General features: G+C 46.0%; 1 protein-coding gene across 1 annotated transcript in view; it reads right to left on the bottom strand.

The window, feature by feature from the left end:
• LOC140378022 (uncharacterized) overlaps positions 1 to 21,736 on the bottom strand; it is a 76,211-nt gene that overhangs the window by 897 nt on the left and 53,578 nt on the right. Inside the window, exons 39-55 of the mRNA XM_072463652.1 lie at positions 20,694 to 20,905; positions 19,562 to 19,647; positions 18,858 to 18,994; positions 12,526 to 12,651; positions 11,753 to 11,943; positions 11,200 to 11,288; positions 9,956 to 10,083; positions 9,263 to 9,390; positions 9,079 to 9,196; positions 5,289 to 5,507; positions 4,614 to 4,784; positions 3,910 to 4,059; positions 2,541 to 2,605; positions 1,286 to 1,415; positions 911 to 996; positions 702 to 831; positions 104 to 294 (exon numbers count right to left, since the gene is read on the bottom strand). Coding sequence (XP_072319753.1) covers positions 104 to 294; positions 702 to 831; positions 911 to 996; positions 1,286 to 1,415; positions 2,541 to 2,605; positions 3,910 to 4,059; positions 4,614 to 4,784; positions 5,289 to 5,507; positions 9,079 to 9,196; positions 9,263 to 9,390; positions 9,956 to 10,083; positions 11,200 to 11,288; positions 11,753 to 11,943; positions 12,526 to 12,651; positions 18,858 to 18,994; positions 19,562 to 19,647; positions 20,694 to 20,905 — 2,357 coding nt within the window. The remainder of the gene's footprint in view (positions 1 to 103; positions 295 to 701; positions 832 to 910; positions 997 to 1,285; positions 1,416 to 2,540; positions 2,606 to 3,909; positions 4,060 to 4,613; positions 4,785 to 5,288; positions 5,508 to 9,078; positions 9,197 to 9,262; positions 9,391 to 9,955; positions 10,084 to 11,199; positions 11,289 to 11,752; positions 11,944 to 12,525; positions 12,652 to 18,857; positions 18,995 to 19,561; positions 19,648 to 20,693; positions 20,906 to 21,736) is intronic.

Below are 21,736 nucleotides of genomic sequence, written 5' to 3' on the forward strand. Positions count from 1 at the left end.
GTGTGTCTGTGTGTCTGTGTGTGTGTGTGTGTGTGTGTGTGTCTGTGTCTGTGTCTGTGTGTGTGTGTGTGTGTGTGTGTGTGTGTGTGCCTCTCTCTCTGACCCGTATGGAGTGGTCCCACTCTTCAGCAGAGCCTCAACCGCTGCCCCCTGCTGGTCAGTGAGATCAGGGCAGTTCTTCAGCTTCTCCAGGATGGATGGGTCTGAGTCCTGGATGTAGGACCCGTCCAGAGTGCAGCACATGTTCCCCATCACAGACACCTGCTCCTGGGTCAGACTGTTGCTCTTTATGTCCTGATGACAAAATGAAGAATGTTAAGCCAAGCCAACCTGTCGTCTTGGTCAGGAACTTAAACACATTTTTCTTTTTAAGGAACTTAATATTAAATAACAGCATAAGTAGATCATTTTGTCCATTGTAAACCACAATATCGATATAACGGCTTAGTAATCAGAAATTACAGGGATGTGGGCAGGGATACGGGGTAGGTGAAAACAGGATTTTTCTGAACATTAGAGCCTCAGTTGCAAGACAATATAGATTACTTAAACATGCAGGAATTAATCAAAAAACAACTCTGAGTAAACTAATGATGAGGAAATACGTGATGGCAAGTAAAAGCAATTAAACCCAACATATTCACAGAAAGCTAAAGCATGCCCTGATGAAGGCCCAATAAGACAATTTGTGTGTCCGTTACCAGGCAGCTCTTGCAGTTGGTAAAGAGCTGGTTCTTCTGGTAGCTCAGTGCTGAGGAGAAGACAGAGAAGTCTGCGTCCCCCAGCTGCTCAAAGTAGCTCCTGCAGCTGGACGCGGGGACCGTGGAGTAGCTGTGGGCAGAGGAGAGAAAAAGAAACTAGCCGTGTGCTCATATGACCGCTTCATCGTGTCAACGTGCACGACACATACTCGTAGTAGAGAAGCACGTCTGGGGGGATCAGGGAGAAGTTGGTGGCGTCGGAGGAGTTTTGTATGTAGTAGGACATGCAGGTGAGCTGTGGGAAACAAACTCTTTACATTAGTGGTGTCTCCATACTGACTTTTCAAGCCCAATTGTAATGAACAATGAGAAGAAAAGCACTCTTTTTCATACAGCAGAATATCATTTTCAACATGTAAATAATGGAAACCGTGAATAACAATTCCAGTCGCACCCATTCTGTAAGTTTGAACATTAGTTATAAAAGTAAAGAGAATAAACAGGTCCTATGTAGATTATTCTCAGTACTTTCTGTCCATTTGGGCCCCTGTGTGCTATTGTTGACGGCCGTGAGGACTCCTGACCTGGGACTCAATCAGCTTGACCTTGTCCTTTCTCTTCCTGCGGCACGATTTGATCAGCTTGTTGATGTGAGACCTCTTGAAGGTTCTGACGCCCGTGCAGGTGAAGCCCTGAAGCACTGAGGAGGACAAGCTGAACGGGAGACAGGAGAGACAGGGTTAGGACAGAAGGGATGTAAGGGACAGAAGGGATGGAAGGGACAGAAGGAACGGAAGGGACAGAAGGGATGTAAGTGACAGAAGGGATGGAAGGGACAGAAGGGACGGAAAGGACAGAAAGGATGGACGGGATGGAATGGACAGAAGGGATGGAAGGGACAGAAGGGACGGAACGGACAGAAGGGATGGAAGGGACAGAAGGGATGGATGGGATGGAAGGGACAGAAGGGATGGAAGGGACAGAAGGGACAGAAGGGACAGAAGGGATGGAAGGGACAGAAGGGACGGAACGGACAGAAGGGATGGAAGGGACAGAAGGGATGGAAGGGACAGAAGGGACAGAAGGGACAGAAGGGATGGAAGGGACAGAAGGGATGGAAGGGACAGAAGGGACAGAAGGGATGGAAGGGACGGAAGGGATGGAAGGGACAGAAGGGACGGAAGGGACAGAAGGGACGTAAGGGACAGAAGGGATGGAAGGGACAGAAGGGATGGAAGGGACAAAAGGGACAGAAGGGATGCAAGGGACAGAAGGGACAGAAGGATGTAAGGGACAGAAGGGACGGAAGGGATGGAAGGGAAGAAGGGACAGAAGGGATGGAAGGGACAGAAGGGATGGAAGGGACAGAAGGGACAGAAGGGATGGAAGGGACGGAAGGGATGGAAGGGACAGAAGGGACGGAAGGGACAGAAGGGACGTAAGGGACAGAAGGGACGTAAGGGACAGAAGGGATGGAAGGGACAGAAGGGATGGAAGGGACAAAAGGGACAGAAGGGATGCAAGGGACAGAAGGGACAGAAGGATGTAAGGGACAGAAGGGACGGAAGGGATGGAAGGGACAGAAGGGATGGAAGGGACAGAAGGGACAGAAGGGATGGAAGGGACATAAACATACATTACTTACAGTATGGCACAATTCTTGATCCAAATCACTACTTATAACTCTTGGACAGTTCTGTTTAAATTACTTTGTACGTACATTTTCAAACAGGTACATTAAGAATTTAACTTAAGTAGGATTTTACTAATATACACATCTATGCATGTACATAAGTAACAAAACTGAGTACTTCTTCCAACACTGAGACAAAGACATACTCATTTGTGCTGCCCAGAGCAACAGTGGAACTCTCCACAGCCACAGTACTGAAGAACAGCTCCACCTACAGGGCAAAACACAAAGTATCCTGTGAGAGGGAGATATTCCATTTGAAAGTGATTAGACATTCAACTACAGCTGTTTTTATTGCTAATGTACTGTGATTGGGCTCGCCTCCCAACAGATCTGACCTGTAACTTGGCAAGAGATGTCAACATTTTATTCTGTTACCACATCTGATATGGTTAATCAACTAATTGTGTCATATTTTGATGATTATAACCGTTATCCGGACTCTTAATCAAATATGAAAAGAGCTTTTATAACAAAGACAGTGGCATTATTAAATCAAAATGTCAAAAAGAAGAAACTATTTTGTAAATATGCACATTCACGTACTGTGGGTTTGTATTTCTGTTCCTAACTGGTCTGACCATAAGAGATTTCAAAGAGGAAAGTTTTAAGCCTGGTCTTAAATGAAGAGACTGTGTCGGCCTCTTTAACATGGACAGGAGCTGATTCCATAACACAGGAGCTTGGGAGCTAAACGCTCTACCTCCTACTGTGCTTTTAGAGACTCTGGGACCACCAGAAGGCTCTACCTCCTACTGTGCTTTTAGAGACTCTTGGGACCACCAGAAGGCTCTACCTCCTACTGTGCTTTTAGAGACTCTTGGGACCACCAGAAGGCTCTACCTCCTACTGTGCTTTTAGAGACTCTTGGGACCACCAGAAGGCTCTACCTCCTACTGTGCTTTAGAGACTCTTGGGACCACCAGAAGGCTCTACCTCCTCCTGTGCTTTTAGAGACTCTTGGGACCACCAGAAGGCTCTACCTCCTACTGTGCTTTAGAGACTCTTGGGACCACCAGAAGGCTCTACCTCCTACTGTGCTTTAGAGACTCTTGGGACCACCAGAAGGCTCTACCTCCTACTGTGCTTTTAGAGACTCTTGGGACACTTATATTGTGTATATATATTGACAAATGTCATTTCCATTGAATATATATTCTCCAAACAAAAGTCCATTTGAATGTAAAGTGCTTTTTATCTGTGTGTTTCTGTCACTTTGACTTCATAAATCTGGTCACATACTTGAGGAACAGTGAGGTACTAACAGGGGTGCTCACACGTTTAGATTCAGCAAAGCCCAAAGATCTACCTATTATCATTTTGTAATATTTTGACAGTATCAAGCAGGTTTTTATAATTGTTGTTGGGTTCGACCCCCACGGCCCCTGAGATCAACCGGCGACTCGCAATAAATGAAGAATTACACTTTTAGTTTTGGGGTTTCGATAAACGTGAACTTTCTTCTCACAACAATCATAAGAGTAAGATGGTTGGATGTCTTGCAGTGAGTGTTACCTGCTGGCGCTTCCACTTCTTCTTGTTGACCTCCTTCAGGACGCTGGTGCTGCTGGACATGGTCACCAGCAGCACCCTTGGGATCTGAGCGGCCATGTCATCTGGGACGTTCTCCATAATGGCCATAGTGCTGCTGTTCACCGCGATCAGCTGTCAAACCACAAAACAGTTTAGTTTAGCACCATTTCTGTCTCATGTCAATGCTCCTCCACCAGAAAGTATGCACAGGCACATTACTGTTTAATACATGGCAAATCTGAACAAAAGCAACATTTGAGTTCCAACTGTTTTCAGTTATTTATTATTTTTTAATGGTCATGACCAGTAATGTATCAGGTTTGGAGTATAATTCAGATTTGTATGGTTCTCATGGTTGTGTTCATGAAATTGGTATTGAAAACCATATTTGTTTGTTTTGGATAATAAGACATAAAAGCAACGATCAATCAACGAATAACATTTGTGATGAATGTGTGATCAAATATATATATATATATATATATATATATTAGTGCTGAACGATTTGAAGTATTGCAATTAGATATACAATTCATGGTTTAGTAAATGGTATTGAGAAAAAATAAGTTTGCACGGATCGAATTCTCCATAGAAACAGCTAACGACTCCATAGTTTGTTGTTTGTGGAGGAAATGTTGGACCCAGCTCTATAGGACATTTGGATTAAACGATCCACAGTGTTGTACCTGTTGGACAAAGATCTCCTGCATGACCTTGGAAGCAGACATCATGGTCTGGATGAAGGCCTGGTTCTTGGAAGCGGTCAGCAGGTTGGCACTGTCGATGCCGCCGATCACAGAGGAGGGGACGCCCGTCAGCAGAGTGCCCAGCATCAGGAGAGACGAGCTGGTGTTGAGCTGTGGGAGGAGAGAGAACACGCGGTTCATCCAGTTTTCTTCAAGAGGAGAGCACGGTTCACACATGATCACACATGAATACTGAGGCAGGAGGAGGAGAGGCCACATGTGTCAAATCAGTACAAGACATATTCCTGGTCAGCTGCAGCAGTCGGTTCGAGAGCTGCGTGCTTAGCTATAGAAGACTTTTGGAGGAGAGCGTGTTGCTGTGGGAGGGTGGTTCAAGCTGAAGCTGTGCACACGCTCCAACATGCATGTGACGCTTTGTGAGAGCAAGGAACGAGTTAGATTCATTTAAATACCTTACTTTTTCCTTTTCACGGCTTGAAAATCAGGTACCCCAGATTTAAGTCATAAAAAGGACAAAGTTTGAGAAATTTAATGATGGAAATGAGTAGAATAGAAAAAGAAAACTATTACAATAAATCTAAGGCTTTGAGGAGACGACATATTCCATTGAAATGTATTAGTTAATCCATGTGCATGTGTGAGGCTGTGCTGTACCTTCATGACCCCAGAAGACATCATGGACAGAACGATGGCTCGGGCCTGGCCCGGCCTCCAGCCGGACACTCCGCTGAGCGTGCCCAGGGCCTCCAGCAGGTATTTGGCTGGGATGGTTTGGATCTGCCCAGTGGACAGGCCCGTGTTCTCCTCCCCCAGAGTCTCCAGGGTCGTGGCATCAATGTCGTCTCCGAAGTTCCCTGCCAGAGCCGCCGCCACCTGCAGAACGGAACCACCACATGTGAAAACTATTGTCCAGAGTGTAAAGCAAAGTGTGTCTACCTGTGGCTCAGGTTGTGTTACCCGTGGCTCAGGTTGTGTTAGCTGTGGCTCAGGTTGTGTTACCCGTGGCTCAGGTTGTGTTACCCGTGGCTCAGGTTGTTTTACCCGTGGCTCAGGTTGTGTTACCCGTGGCTCAGGTTGTGTTACCCGTGGCTCAGGTTGTGTTACCCGTGGCTCAGGTTGTTTTACCCGTGGCTCAGGTTGTGTTACCCGTGGCTCAGGTTGTTTTACCTGTGGCTCAGGTTGTGTTACCCGTGGCTCAGGTTGTTTTACCCGTGGCTCAGGTTGTGTTACCCGTGGCTCAGGTTGTGTTACCCGTGGCTCAGGTTGTGTTACCCGTGGCTCAGGTTGTTTTACCCGTGGCTCAGGTTGTGTTAGCTGTGGCTCAGGTTGTGTTACCCGTGGCTCAGGTTGTGTTACCCGTGGCTCAGGTTGTTTTACCCGTGGCTCAGGTTGTGTTAGCTGTGGCTCAGGTTGTGTTACCCGTGGCTCAGGTTGTGTTACCCGTGGCTCAGGTTGTGTTACCCGTGGCTCAGGTTGTGTTACCTGTGGCTCAGGTTGTGTTACCTGTGGCTCAGGGTGTGTTACCTGTGGCTCAGGTTGTGTTACCCGTGGCTCAGGTTGTGTTACCCGTGGCTCAGATTGTGTTACCTGTGGCTCAGGTTGTGTTACCCGTGGCTCAGGTTGTTTTACCCGTGGCTCAGGTTGTGTTACCCGTGGCTCAGGTTGTGTTACCCGTGGCTCAGGTTGTGTTATCTGTGGCTCAGGTTGTGTTACCCGTGGCTCAGGTTGTTTTACCCGTGGCTCAGGTTGTGTTAGCTGTGGCTCAGGTTGTGTTACCTGTGGCTCAGGTTGTGTTACCTGTGGCTCAGGTTGTGTTACCTGTGGCTCAGGTTGTGTTACCCGTGGCTCAGGTTGTGTTACCCGTGGCTCAGGTTGTGTTACCTGTGGCTCAGGTTGTGTTACCTGTGGCTCAGGTTGTGTTACCTGTGGCTGAGGGGGGTGTTACCTGTGGCTCAGGTTGTGTTACCCGTGGCTCAGGTTGTGTTACCCGTGGCTCAGGTTGTGTTACCTGTGGCTCAGGTTGTGTTACCCGTGGCTCAGGTTGTTTTACCCGTGGCTCAGGTTGTGTTACCCGTGGCTCAGGTTGTGTTACCCGTGGCTCAGGTTGTTTTACCCGTGGCTCAGGTTGTTTTACCCGTGGCGCAGGTTGTGTTAGCTGTGGCTCAGCTTGTGTTACCTGTGGCTCAGGTTGTGTTACCCGTGGCTCAGGTTGTGTTACCCGTGGCTCAGGTTGTGTTACCCGTGGCTCAGGTTGTGTTACCCGTGGCTCAGGTTGTGTTACCCGTGGCTCAGGTTGTGTTAGCTGTGGCTCAGGTTGTGTTACCCGTGGCTCAGGTTGTGTTACCCGTGGCTCAGGTTGTGTTACCCGTGGCTCAGGTTGTTTTACCCGTGGCTCAGGTTGTGTTAGCTGTGGCTCAGGTTGTGTTACCCGTGGCTCAGGTTGTGTTACCCGTGGCTCAGGTTGTGTTACCCGTGGCTCAGGTTGTTTTACCCGTGGCTCAGGTTGTGTTACCCGTGGCTCAGGTTGTGTTACCCGTGGCTCAGGTTGTTTTACCCGTGGCTCAGGTTGTGTTAGCTGTGGCTCAGGTTGTGTTACCTGTGGCTCAGGTTGTGTTACCCGTGGCTCAGGTTGTGTTACCCGTGGCTCAGGTTGTGTTACCCGTGGCTCAGGTTGTGTTACCCGTGGCTCAGGTTGTGTTACCAGTGGCTCAGGTTGTTTTACCCGTGGCTCAGGTTGTGTTAGCTGTGGCTCAGGTTGTGTTACCCGTGGCTCAGGTTGTGTTACCTGTGGCTCAGGTTGTGTTACCCGTGGCTCAGGTTGTTTTACCCGTGGCTCAGGTTGTGTTACCCGTGGCTCAGGTTGTTTTACCTGTGGCTCAGGTTGTGTTACCCGTGGCTCAGGTTGTTTTACCCGTGGCTCAGGTTGTGTTACCCGTGGCTCAGGTTGTGTTACCCGTGGCTCAGGTTGTGTTACCCGTGGCTCAGGTTGTTTTACCCGTGGCTCAGGTTGTGTTAGCTGTGGCTCAGGTTGTGTTACCCGTGGCTCAGGTTGTGTTACCCGTGGCTCAGGTTGTTTTACCCGTGGCTCAGGTTGTTTTACCCGTGGCTCAGGTTGTGTTAGCTGTGGCTCAGGTTGTGTTACCCGTGGCTCAGGTTGTGTTACCCGTGGCTCAGGTTGTGTTACCCGTGGCTCAGGTTGTGTTACCTGTGGCTCAGGTTGTGTTACCTGTGGCTCAGGTTGTGTTACCTGTGGCTCAGGTTGTGTTACCCGTGGCTCAGGTTGTGTTACCCGTGGCTCAGGTTGTGTTACCCTTGGCTCAGGTTGTGTTACCCGTGGCTCAGGTTGTTTTACCCGTGGCTCAGGTTGTGTTACCTGTGGCTCAGGTTGTGTTACCCGTGGCTCAGGTTGTGTTACCCGTGGCTCAGGTTGTGTTACCCGTGGCTCAGGTTGTTTTACCCGTGGCTCAGGTTGTGTTACCTGTGGCTCAGGTTGTGTTACCCGTGGCTCAGGTTGTGTTACCCGTGGCTCAGGTTGTGTTACCCGTGGCTCAGGTTGTGTTACCCGTGGCTCAGGTTGTGTTACCTGTGGCTCAGGTTGTGTTACCTGTGGCTCAGGTTGTGTTACCCGTGGCTCAGGTTGTGTTACCTGTGGCTCAGGTTGTGTTACCCGTGGCTCAGGTTGTGTTACCCGTGGCTCAGGTTGTGTTACCCGTGGCTCAGGTTGTGTTACCCGTGGCTCAGGTTGTGTTACCTGTGGCTCAGGTTGTGTTACCTGTGGCTCAGGTTGTGTTACCTGTGGCTCAGGTTGTGTTACCCGTGGCTCAGGTTGTGTTACCCGTGGCTCAGGTTGTGTTACCCGTGGCTCAGGTTGTGTTACCTGTGGCTCAGGTTGTGTTACCTGTGGCTCAGGTTGTGTTACCCGTGGCTCAGGTTGTGTTACCCGTGGCTCAGGTTGTGTTACCCGTGGCTCAGGTTGTGTTACCCGTGGCTCAGGTTGTTTTACCCGTGGCTCAGGTTGTTTTACCCGTGGCTCAGGTTGTGTTACCCGTGGCTCAGGTTGTGTTACCCGTGGCTCAGGTTGTGTTACCCGTGGCTCAGGTTGTGTTACCCGTGGCTCAGGTTGTGTTACCTGTGGCTCAGGTTGTGTTACCTGTGGCTCAGGTTGTGTTACCCGTGGCTCAGGTTGTGTTACCCGTGGCTCAGGTTGTGTTACCCGTGGCTCAGGTTGTGTTACCCGTGGCTCAGGTTGTTTTACCCGTGGCTCAGGTTGTTTTACCCGTGGCTCAGGTTGTGTTACCCGTGGCTCAGGTTGTGTTACCCGTGGCTCAGGTTGTGTTACCCGTGGCTCAGGTTGTGTTACCCGTGGCTCAGGTTGTGTTACCCGTGGCTCAGGTTGTGTTACCCGTGGCTCAGGTTGTGTTACCTGTGGCTCAGGTTGTGTTACCTGTGGGTCCAGGTCAGTGCATAGCGTGGTCAGGTTGTGGAGGACTATCATGCTCTGTGTTTTGTTGAGCTGGGTGAAGGCGGGGCCAGGAGCCACACAGCGACACAAGAGGGGCAGGCTGTGGGAAAGAGGGCGGGGTCAGAGCTTCTCTCAGAGGAAACACATGGGCACAGCAGACACTCACAGCAGGGGGTTGTAGTTGCTGTCCTGCAGGTAAACCAGCTCAGTGTAGTAGTTGGTGAGGTTCAGAGGAAGAGCTGAGTGGTTCAGGAGAGCTACGTTCTCAGGGTTTACAGTGAACACCTTCAGCTCCTGGACAAGAGAGGTTTTCATACCATTTACTTGTGCTTGCAATTCATTCAAAAATGCATCAAAAATGATTTTTAAGACAAATATGCTGAAATATTTGTACCAACTTTCTTTAGGAATTCAATAATTTCAATAATGTAATGGTTTCAATGTCAAATTGGTTACTATGAGTGTAGACTTAGTGTTTTGTTGAATGAGTGGGTGTAACTACAGAAACACTTCCTCCAGGTTTCATTAGAGTCTAAAAGAGTGATGTGATTAATACATTTCATGATTCATGTGTCTTTTTTTTTAAACATTTCTTGGATCAGTTAAAACACGTAAACTTTAACACAAACCAAATGCAGCAGAATTTAGGTTCTTTTAGTCTCACTGGACAACATCTTTTGTCGCCATGTAACTGTAATTTGTGCTTAGAAGTCACAATGATTAAAGGAGAAGAATGCCAAGACAAATGCGTAAATGCCAGGAAAACAACATGCAATTGAATTTTGACTTCTGGAAACAGAGAGGTTGGGAAAAAAATGAACGCGCAGAGCCAAAAGAAGAGTCAAAGAGTGTGTGCTACCTCTGCTGAGCCGAACATGTTCAGGTCCTCCAGAGTCATGAAGCTGAAGAAGGGCCCGATGTACTGAGCGAACCAGGCCGTGGAGCTCAGGTCCGGGACACTGGGGTTGTAACATCTGGGAGAAGAAGCTACGCACACAACACACAACACACAACATGACAACACACAACACACAACACACAACATGACAACACACAACACACAACACACAACACACAACATGACAACACACAACACACAACACACAACACACAACATGACAACACACAACACACAACACACAACACACAACATGACAACACACAACACACAACACACAACATCAGCCACTGGAGCAAACAGAGACACACGATCTGTATCTCCAGCTTTAGACTGATAAACAAGTCTGTGTTTTTCACCACATGAAAGAACTTGGTGATCACACTAAGTCTGATTCGTGAACTCGAAAGGGTTCTTTAAAATGTTCAGTCATCAGAATGTTCTACATTACAGATTGGAGTAAAGCAGAACATATTTTCAACAATGAACTGACATTTTTAAGTTTCTAAAACAATAAATAAGCAACACTTTGTATTTCTAGGATAGAAATGATGTTATTTTGCTTTTCTATAGCAGAGGATGGACAAAATACTACTTTATAGCATAAACATTTTATTTGATCTTCACAAATAATATATATTTTTTGTAAAGTGTGTAATATATCTGTAAATACACTTCAGACTGTTTGTTTAAAGGGCAGATACTTGTAAAGGCTCATTTATGCAGGACGTGCGCGGTAGTTTGAAGATCTGGAGCTTTAGGTGAAAGTGATGCTCTTGTTCTGTTACTTTGAAAAACATGAGGTTTGAGCCGTGTTCATGACCGTCGCCATGGTAACTACATCAGAATCTATCAAATGATTATGTCTGACAACAGTTGTGATTGTGATTAAATGTGTGATTGTGTTTAATAATTGGATTCTGTTCAAAGATTGAGAGAATTGACAATCTAAAGATCTAAACTACAGCACTTTTAATAAGACATGATAGTTTGTTGTTTATAGAGTATAGTAGATACAAAATTGCAGCCTCATTTGTCCACTGAACTTGTTTTGTTTGATTGATTTTGAATCTTGCACAGCTCCAATGCTCCAGTTCATGGAGCAGAAGCCTCCACCCGAGTGCGTCTTGAACGTAGAGCATAAACGAGCCTTTAGATGTCCTCATTAAGTTGAAATGTTGTATTCTGGAGAGTTGTGCTCGGACCTGAAGTGAGGAACGCTCTGATGCTGCTGAAGACGTCTCTTCTGTGGTAGTCTGTCCCAGTGCAGTTGCTCTGTCCCATAACTGACACCCTGAAGCCAGAGGACAGGTTCATTAGACATATTCATGACCACAGTGGAGGGAAAAGCACTGGTACTTAAGTAAAACTACAGATATAAGTAAACGTATCACGGAAATCTACTTCAAGACTTTTGAAGTAGTTGTTTCTTTCACACAGGGATGATTTTGATAAAGAATTGTGTTCTCATTTGGTCAACAACAGCAATTCCAATTGTTCTAGTGATCAAAGCTGGGACTTGAACTCAAGACCTTCAGTTTGTATTTGTCTCCATGAATGTGCTAAAAATAAAATGTTGTGAAGAGAAAGTATCTATACCTGCTCTCAAATGTACTTAAGTATCCACTGTACAATCAAATGTCCTTTGGTAAAGTACTACAGATCACTCGACTGTTTTACAGTACTTTTACTTTAGTACTTTGTTACTTTCCACCACTGCCTAACACGTGGATATACTGTATGTGAGTCAAAGTGTACAGTTTTTGGAAGGCGGCGCAGGACGAGTTGTAGGTGACGCTGGGACTGAGGTCTTTCTTGGTCAGGAGGCACAGGTAACTCTGGAGGCTCTGGTCAAACCACATGTTGGCCTCAGAGGGCGAGGCCGAGCTGAGGGCCCGGGGCCACACACAGGGCAGAGTGAGCCGCTGGACGTCGAGGGGGAGGGGCTCCTACAACATGGATCAGGAAATAGATCATATCATATTGTGTTCTAGAGGGATGCAGAATTATACATAAGAATAGACCCTTTACAATTCTTTGTTATCAGAAAGATTAAAATTGCAAATTGGAGGCAACAGGAAGTAAAATAAAGTACAGCATAATATAATTTCAATGATTAACTGTCTTCATATCTAAATACTGTATACTGAAAATAACATCATCTTTGTATTTCCAGTGAGTAAATGTCCATTAGTTTGCTTGACTATTACAAAGGATTCTCAAAACTGTATTTAAAGGTCACAAAAAGTAAATAATGTGATGTGTAATATATCTATAGAGTATTTGTCCAGTAAAACCTACCACTCATGTGATAATGCCATGTCTGTGTGTCTGAATGTATAAAAGTGATTTTACTTTGACAAAACCACCTGGACTTTTCATATTTTGTGATATTCTGAAGTCACATTGAAGAACATTGTTCCACTTCCCTTTTGCCTCGATCCGTTTTTGTTTACACACTTTGAAAGGGCCTATACGCAGTGTAGTGTCTCTGAAACAAGTGATATTCTGCACATGTGCAGTGCACTCACACTCCACAGGAACATGGGCGTGTCTGTGAAGCTGCTGTAGATCTGACACAGGGACGCTTCACTGTCCACAACAGCCGGCCTCCACAGCAGCCGCCCCAGCTCTGAGGCTGACATGGAGTTCAGCAGCTGGAAAAGCATCAACATGTTTTAGAACTAAATAAGATTTGTATGCAAAAAGCACACATTACTTCAAATCAGTCAGGCGTTTCCCACATTAGGTATTGAGTTAGCACTCCATCTACTTTTGGCAGCAAAGGGAATGGCAAAGGGTAAACAAAAGCTAGCTTGCCCTGACATGCTAATGTAAGAGGGGCTTCAGGTCTTTCCTTCTGCTGCCGTCAGACTGGACAATAAACACTGTGAGCCCTGAACATGTGTCATCCTCCTGTGGCAGGAAATATCAGCCGGACTGGAGTATGTACATGTTTTATAATCATAAAAAACTGAAAAGTGCAGTGTGCAAAAGTATTCAGCCTCTTGTCCCAGAATGCCACAGTGTGTCAGAAGACTGATGATTACTGAAAGACTGAACGTGATCGACCTAATGATTACAGAGAGTCTCCAGTGTGTGATCTAATCTCAGGACAGACATGTGAGGGACATGTGAGGGACACACAGACATGTGAGGGACACAGACATGTGAGGGACACAGACATGTGAGGGACACACAGACATGTCAGGGACACAGACATGTGAGGGACACAGACATGTCAGGGACACAGACATGTCAGGGACACAGACATGTGAGGGACACACAGACATGTCAGGGACACAGACATGTGAGGGACACAGACATGTGAGGGACACACAGACATGTGAGGGACACACAGACATGTCAGGGACACAGACATGTGAGGGACACAGACATGTCAGGGACACACAGACATGTGAGGGACACAGACATGTGAGGGACAAAGACATGTGAGGGACACAGACATGTGAGGGACACAGACATGTGAGGGACACACAGACATGTCAGGGACACAGACATGTGAGGGACATGTGAGGGACATGTGAGGGACACAGACATGTGAGGGACATGTGAGGGAAATGTGAGGGACACAGACATGTGAGGGACACACAGACATGTGAGGGACACAGACATGTGAGGGACACAGACATGTGAGGGACACAAACATGTGAGGGACACACAGACATGTGAGGGACACAGACATGTGAGGGACACACAGACATGTCAGGGACACAGACATGTGAGGGACACAGACATGTGAGGGACACAGACATGTGAGGGACACAGACATGTCAGGGACACACAGACATGTGAGGGACACAGACATGTGAGGGACAAAGACATGTGAGGGACACAGACATGTGAGGGACACAGACATGTGAGGGACACACAGACATGTCAGGGACACAGACATGTGAGGGACATGTGAGGGACATGTGAGGGACACAGACATGTGAGGGACATGTGAGGGAAATGTGAGGGACACAGACATGTGAGGGACACACAGACATGTGAGGGACACAGACATGTGAGGGACACAGACATGTGAGGGACACAAACATGTGAGGGACACACAGACATGTGAGGGACACAGACATGTGAGGGACACACAGACATGTCAGGGACACAGACATGTGAGGGACACAGACATGTGAGGGACACAAAGACATGTGAGGGACACAGACATGTGAGGGACATGTGAGGGACACAGACATGTGAGGGACATGTGAGGGACACAGGCATGTGAGGGACATGTGAGGGACATGTGAGGGACACAGACATGTGAGGGACATGTGAGGGACACAGACATGTGAGGGACATATGAGGGACATGTGAGGGACACAGACATGTGAGGGACACAGACATGTGAGGGACATGTGAGGGACACAGACATGTGAGGGACATGTGAGGGACATGTGAGGGACATGTGAGGGACACAGACATGTGAGGGACACAGACATGTGAGGGACATGTGAGGGACACAGACATGTGAGGGACATGTGAGGGACATGTGAGGGACATGTGAGGGACATGTGAGGGACACAGACATGTGAGGGACACAGACATGTGAGGGACATGTGAGGGACACAGACATGTGAGGGACACAGACATGTGAGGGACATGTGAGGGACATGTGAGGGACACAGACATGTGAGGGAGATATGAGGGACATGTGAGGGACACAGACATGTGAGGGACACAGACATGTGAGGGACAAGTGAGGGACATGTGAGGGACATGTGAGGGACATGTGAGGGACACAGACATGTGAGGGACATGTGAGGGACATGTGAGGGACACAGACATGTGAGGGACATGGGAGGGACATGTGAGGGACACAGACATGTGGAAGAAGCTGCTCTGGTCTGAGCAATTTAACTTTTTGGCCTGAAAGCAACACTCTGTGTGTGGTGTGATTTTGTTTAATCTGTTTCATAAAAATAAATGGAATTAAATTTAATTGGGTGGGAGGAATATTTTGGAGTTTTAATTCATAATAATAATAATAATAATAATAATAATAATAATAATAATAATAATAATAATAATAATAATAATAATGTGTTTGTGGTGTTTGTCGTGTTTGTGATGTTTGTGATGTTTGTGGTGTTTGTCGTGTTTGTGTTATTTGTGATGTTTGTGATGTTTGTCGTGTTTGTGATGTTTGTGATGTTTGTGATGTTTGTGGTGTTTGTGATGTTTGTGATGTTTGTGATGTTTGTCGTGTTTGTGATGTTTGTGATGTTTGTGATGTTTGTGGTGTTTGTGGTGTTTGTGATGTTTGTGGTGTTTGTGGTGTTTGTGGTGTTTGTGGTGTTTGTCGTGTTTGTGGTGTTTGTGGTGTTTGTGATGTTTGTGGTGTTTGTGATGTTTGTGGTGTTTGTGGTGTTTGTGATGTTTGTGATGTTTGTGGTGTTTGTGGTGTTTGTGGTGTTTGTGGTGTTTGTGATGTTTGTGGTGTTTGTGATGTTTGTGGTGTTTGTGATGTTTGTGATGTTTGTGATGTTTGTGGTGTTTGTGGTGTTTGTGGTGTTTGTGGTGTTTGTGATGTTTGTGGTGTTTGTGATGTTTGTGATGTTTGTGGTGTTTGTGATGTTTGTGATGTTTGTGATGTTTGTGGTGTTTGTGATGTTTGTGATGTTTGTGGTGTTTGTGATGTTTGTGGTGTTTGTGGTGTTTGTGGTGTTTGTGGTGTTTGTGGTGTTTGTGGTGTTTGTGATGTTTGTGGTGTTTGTGGTGTTTGTGGTGTTTGTGGTGTTTGTGATGTTTGTGATGTTTGTGGTGTTTGTGATGTTTGTGGTGTTTGTGATGTTTGTGGTGTTTGTGGTGTTTGTGATGTTTGTGATGTTTGTGGTGTTTGTGATGTTTGTGGTGTTTGTGGTGTTTGTGATGTTTGTGATGTTTGTGATGTTTGTGATGTTTGTGATGTTTGTGGTGTTTGTGGTGTTTGTGGTGTTTGTGGTGTTTGTCGTGTTTGTGGTGTTTGTGGTGTTTGTGGTGTTTGTGATGTTTGTGGTGTTTGTGATGTTTGTGATGTTTGTGATGTTTGTGGTGTTTGTGGTGTTTGTGGTGTTTGTGGTGTTTGTGATGTTTGTGGTGTTTGTGATGTTTGTGGTGTTTGTGATGTTTGTGATGTTTGTGATGTTTGTGGTGTTTGTGGTGTTTGTGGTGTTTGTGGTGTTTGTGATGTTTGTGGTGTTTGTGATGTTTGTGATGTTTGTGGTGTTTGTGATGTTTGTGATGTTTGTGATGTTTGTGGTGTTTGTGATGTTTGTGATGTTTGTGGTGTTTGTGATGTTTGTGGTGTTTGTGGTGTTTGTGATGTTTGTGATGTTTGTGATGTTTGTGATGTTTGTGGTGTTTGTGGTGTTTGTGGTGTTTGTGATGTTTGTGATGTTTGTGGTGTTTGTCGTGTTTGTGATGTTTGTGGTGTTTGTGATGTTTGTGGTGTTTGTGGTGTTTGTGGTGTTTGTGATGTTTGTGATGTTTGTGGTGTTTGTGGTGTTTGTGGTGTTTGTGGTGTTTGTGATGTTTGTGGTGTTTGTGGTGTTTGTGGTGTTTGTGGTGTTTGTCGTGTTTGTGGTGTTTGTGTTGTTTGTGGTGTTTGTGGTGTTTGTGGTGTTTGTGTTGTTTGTGATGTTTGTGATGTTTGTGATGTTTGTGGTGTTTGTGGTGTTTGTGGTGTTTGTGGTGTTTGTCGTGTTTGTGGTGTTTGTGATGTTTGTGGTGTTTGTGGTGTTTGTGGTGTTTGTGGTGTTTGTCGTGTTTGTGGTGTTTGTGTTGTTTGTGGTGTTTGTGGTGTTTGTGATGTTTGTGGTGTTTGTGGTGTTTGTGATGTTTGTGGTGTTTGTGATGTTTGTGATGTTTGTGATGTTTGTGGTGTTTGTGATGTTTGTGGTGTTTGTGGTGTTTGTGGTGTTTGTGGTGTTTGTGATGTTTGTGATGTTTGTGATGTTTGTCGTGTTTGTGATGTTTGTGGTGTTTGTGGTGTTTGTGGTGTTTGTGGTGTTTGTGGTGTTTGTGTTGTTTGTGGTGTTTGTGGTGTTTGTGGTGTTTGTGGTGTTTGTGGTGTTTGTGATGTTTGTCGTGTTTGTGATGTTTGTGGTGTTTGTGGTGTTTGTGATGTTTGTCGTGTTTGTGATGTTTGTGATGTTTGTGGTGTTTGTGATGTTTGTGGTGTTTGTGGTGTTTGTGGTGTTTGTGGTGTTTGTGATGTTTGTGGTGTTTGTGGTGTTGTTTGTGATGTTTGTGGTGTTTGTGATGTTTGTGGTGTTTGTGGTGTTTGTGGTGTTTGTGATGTTTGTGATGTTTGTGGTGTTTGTGGTGTTTGTGATGTTTGTGATGTTTGTGGTGTTTGTGGTGTTTGTGATGTTTGTGATGTTTGTGGTGTTTGTGGTGTTTGTGGTGTTTGTGGTGTTTGTGATGTTTGTGATGTTTGTGGTGTTTGTGGTGTTTGTGATGTTTGTGGTGTTTGTGGTGTTTGTGATGTTTGTGGTGTTTGTGATGTTTGTGGTGTTTGTGGTGTTTGTGATGTTTGTGGTGTTTGTGATGTTTGTGGTGTTTGTGATGTTTGTGGTGTTTGTGGTGTTTGTGATGTTTGTGGTGTTTGTGATGTTTGTGGTGTTTGTGGTGTTTGTGGTGTTTGTGGTGTTTGTGGTGTTTGTGGTGTTTGTGGTGTTTGTGATGTTTGTGGTGTTTGTGATGTTTGTGGTGTTTGTGATGTTTGTGATGTTTGTGGTGTTTGTGGTGTTTGTGGTGTTTGTGGTGTTTGTGATGTTTGTGGTGTTTGTGATGTTTGTGATGTTTGTGATGTTTGTGGTGTTTGTGATGTTTGTGATGTTTGTGGTGTTTGTGATGTTTGTGGTGTTTGTGATGTTTGTGATGTTTGTGGTGTTTGTGGTGTTTGTGATGTTTGTGGTGTTTGTGATGTTTGTGATGTTTGTGATGTTTGTGGTGTTTGTGGTGTTTGTGATGTTTGTGGTGTTTGTGATGTTTGTGGTGTTTGTGATGTTTGTGATGTTTGTGGTGTTTGTGATGTTTGTGGTGTTTGTGATGTTTGTGGTGTTTGTGGTGTTTGTGATGTTTGTGGTGTTTGTGATGTTTGTGATGTTTGTGATGTTTGTGGTGTTTGTGGTGTTTGTGATGTTTGTGGTGTTTGTGATGTTTGTGATGTTTGTGGTGTTTGTGGTGTTTGTGATGTTTGTGGTGTTTGTGATGTTTGTGGTGTTTGTGATGTTTGTGATGTTTGTGGTGTTTGTGGTGTTTGTGATGTTTGTGGTGTTTGTGATGTTTGTGGTGTTTGTGATGTTTGTGGTGTTTGTGATGTTTGTGATGTTTGTGATGTTTGTGATGTTTGTGGTGTTTGTGATGTTTGTGGTGTTTGTGATGTTTGTGGTGTTTGTGATGTTTGTGATGTTTGTGATGTTTGTGGTGTTTTTGGTGTTTGTGATGTTTGTGGTGTTTGTGATGTTTGTGGTGTTTGTGATGTTTGTGATGTTTGTGGTGTTTGTGGTGTTTGTGATGTTTGTGGTGTTTGTGATGTTTGTGATGTTTGTGATGTTTGTGATGTTTGTGGTGTTTGTGATGTTTGTGATGTTTGTGGTGTTTGTGATGTTTGTGGTGTTTGTGGTGTTTGTGATGTTTGTGATGTTTGTGGTGTTTGTGATGTTTGTGGTGTTTGTGGTGTTTGTGGTGTTTGTGGTGTTTGTGATGCTTGTAGTGTTTGTGGTCACAACGTGACAAAGTGTGGAAAGGTGGTCAGAGCGCTTCTGCAGCCACTATTCAATATGAAAGAGTGTGGATCCAGTCATTCTTGTGAGGGGTCCAGTAAAGGCAGTGTGGGCCCCTGGTGAGCACAAACCTGGGGCATCCGGTTGTGGGGCATCAGGGACAGGATGGAGGTCAGGTTGGGGAACTGGAAGCCCATGAAAGCGCTCTCCAAAAATCTGTAGAAGCTGTAGTTGTAGTTGTCTCCATAGCAACGCAAGGGTACAGGGCCTGAAAAGGAACATTATAACATCAAGAGTAACCAGGGGCCCGCGGGCGGCTTGGTGACCCCTGGTCTATAACAAGGTGCAGATGGCATTCGACTGTCTCATTTTCACCCTCACAGCTGCTCTCACATCAGATCTCTGCACTAGCATCACAGAAGCATTTAGCGGGGTCAGCGCTGTATTCCCCTGAACTGGGTCAGGGTTTATGCTGCACAACAACACATTCATACACAACTATTGAGATGTGGAACCTGAACCACGAGCCTATTCCATCATTTGAGGAGGGACCTATGTCCCCCCTTCATAGAAGAGGGGGACATAGGTCCTCCATGTCTCGTGTCTGTATTTGGCACAGCAAAACTCATAGTCTTTTTTTGTGCTTGTAGTTGTTGGTGGGACAGAGCAGCTCGTTAGTGCACAATGGCATTGTGGGTTACCCACAATGCCATTGTGCAAGCAAAAGGCCCATCGTGGAGAATCATAGTTTACTAATCCATGTTTCCAAATCCACGACATTGTTTTTAGGACTAGGTGAAACCAGAGAAAGGTTGTGATGTGTTTGTGGTGTTACCTTTGAGGCCGAGCATGATGTGGGCGTGGATCTCCCTCTGGGTCTCCTCACTCAGGGTGGAGATGGTGGAGTTCAGGTCTTCCACTCTGAAACATATTCAATCCAAGTTTATAATCCCTTTGACTTTTGGTCAATGACAAACACATGAGACATGTTTGGTTAGAACACTGAAAACACTGAAAACACTGAATATTCACATATTCACTATCTCCAAAACAAAAGCAGGAATAAGACACATAAAACCACTCTCAGTGCTTAGAACTGCACATATTAAGCCCTAAAAGAGATTTGAAAATGACTTGAATCTAAAGGAGCAGGTTTCCTTCACAAATATTAAATGATGGAACTAGAATCATCATGTCGTTGTTTTAACTGATCTTTCTGGACGTGTGCTTGAAACGTGAAACTGGATTTGTAACGTTTGTGGCTCTTGGCCAAATGAAATCTTTAACCTCAATGAGACTTTTCCTGCTTAAATAAAGGTTAATATAAGACTCTTAAATAAGACTCTCCCAAGGCAAAAAAAAACCCTTGTAACGATTTTTTTAAAAAGGAGGCAGAGTTTGCTCTGTCTGAGAAATTACTTTATTTCAGCTCAAATCAGAGCGTTTGGTGTGATTCAGAATATGAATCCCTGGGTTAAATCTGTTCTTACAACATGGAAGGAGCTGATCAAGACATACAAACTAAACAAAGATGTTAAAATCTTAAACTGTTTGCCTTATGATCAAAGTTTTACACCAAACAGCACAGATCTGAGATCTCAGGTCTGGATTACAAAAGTACTTTTCCACCAGTAACAGAAAACCTAAAGTAGCTTTGCTTGAGAAACAGGACTAGAGACATTTACAATGAAGGAGTTTTTACAATCAAGACATGAAACAAAGCCATAACCATCATAACCTTCTTTCAACGGGAATAATATCTTAACTATATAAATGTTTATGTCTATTTGGATATATAACAATTTGGACAGCCATTTTACTAAATATATTAGAACTAAATGGGAAAAAGAGGGTGATTTTGTTTTGACTGACAAATAATGTGAAAACATATGAACCACAGAACCACATGTTTGGAAAGAATGAAAAATAAAAGATAAAGGTAAATGAGGTGTTTGTGGAGGACTGACCCACGCTGCTCGATGGTGCAGTTTCTCCCGGACAGGATAGTGAAAAAAGGCCCCACATGTGCAGGGGACAGATCCACCAGCAGGGGCCTCAGCAGCAGGAGCCAGTGCCTCAGGACAGAGTCTGGGACAGAGGGCTGTGACAGGTTGGCCCTGTCAAACACCACCTGTAACATGGCTGAGCGGACAGGTGCGGGGACCTGGCTCTCGTGCTCCTGTCAGAAGGAAATAACATTTAGATACCGCAAAGAAATAACAGAGTCACATGGTGTTATCTGGAATATGTCAATGTGATTATTGTGTGATTCCTCTGCTGGTGACAATGCAGAGCGCCCAGAGCGCCCAGAGCGCCCAGAGCGTCTCCTGTGCCCAGAGCGTCTCCTGTGCCCAGAGCGTCTCCTGTGCCCAGCGCATCTCCTGTGCCCAGAGCGCCCAGAGCGCCCAGAGCGCCCAGAGCGTCTCCTGTGCCCAGCGCATCTCCTGTGCCCAGAGTGCCCAGAGCGCCCAGAGCGCCCAGAGCGTCTCCTGTGCCCAGAGCGTCTCCTGTGCCCAGAGCGTCTCCTGTGCCCAGCGCATCTCCTGTGCCCAGAGTGCCCAGAGCGCCCAGAGCGCCCAGAGCGTCTCCTGCGCCCAGAGCGACCCCTGCGCCCAGAGCGACCCCTGCGCCCAGAGCGCCCAGAGAGCCCAGAGCGTCTCCTGTGCCCAGAGCGCCCAGAGCGCCCCCTGTGCCCAGAGCGCCCAGAGCGACCCCTGCGCCCAGAGCGACCCCTGTGCCCAGAGCGACCCCTGTGCCCAGAGCGACCCCTGCCGGACGCGACGCGCAGGTGAGTGTAACAGTAGATTTAGCGTGTATTGCATTGGTAGAACTGACGCTTCTAAGTGTGCACTCTTAGTCACGGCAAAAGCGCTGGAGAAAATGTGGTAAACGGTTTAAAATGTGTATTTGCGGTTAAAGGATTTGCTCACAGCAGACATGAGCGTCTTCTCATGCTGTCCCGGGCCGTGCACAGGGACAGACTCGCTCCGTCTCTCACTCCCGCAGGATT

The sequence above is a fragment of the Eucyclogobius newberryi genome, unplaced genomic scaffold, assembly GCF_026437365.1.
Source record: "Eucyclogobius newberryi isolate DKJ021-1_F unplaced genomic scaffold, fEucNew1.0.hap1 SCAF_4, whole genome shotgun sequence".
Taxonomy (NCBI): domain Eukaryota; kingdom Metazoa; phylum Chordata; class Actinopteri; order Gobiiformes; family Gobiidae; genus Eucyclogobius; species Eucyclogobius newberryi.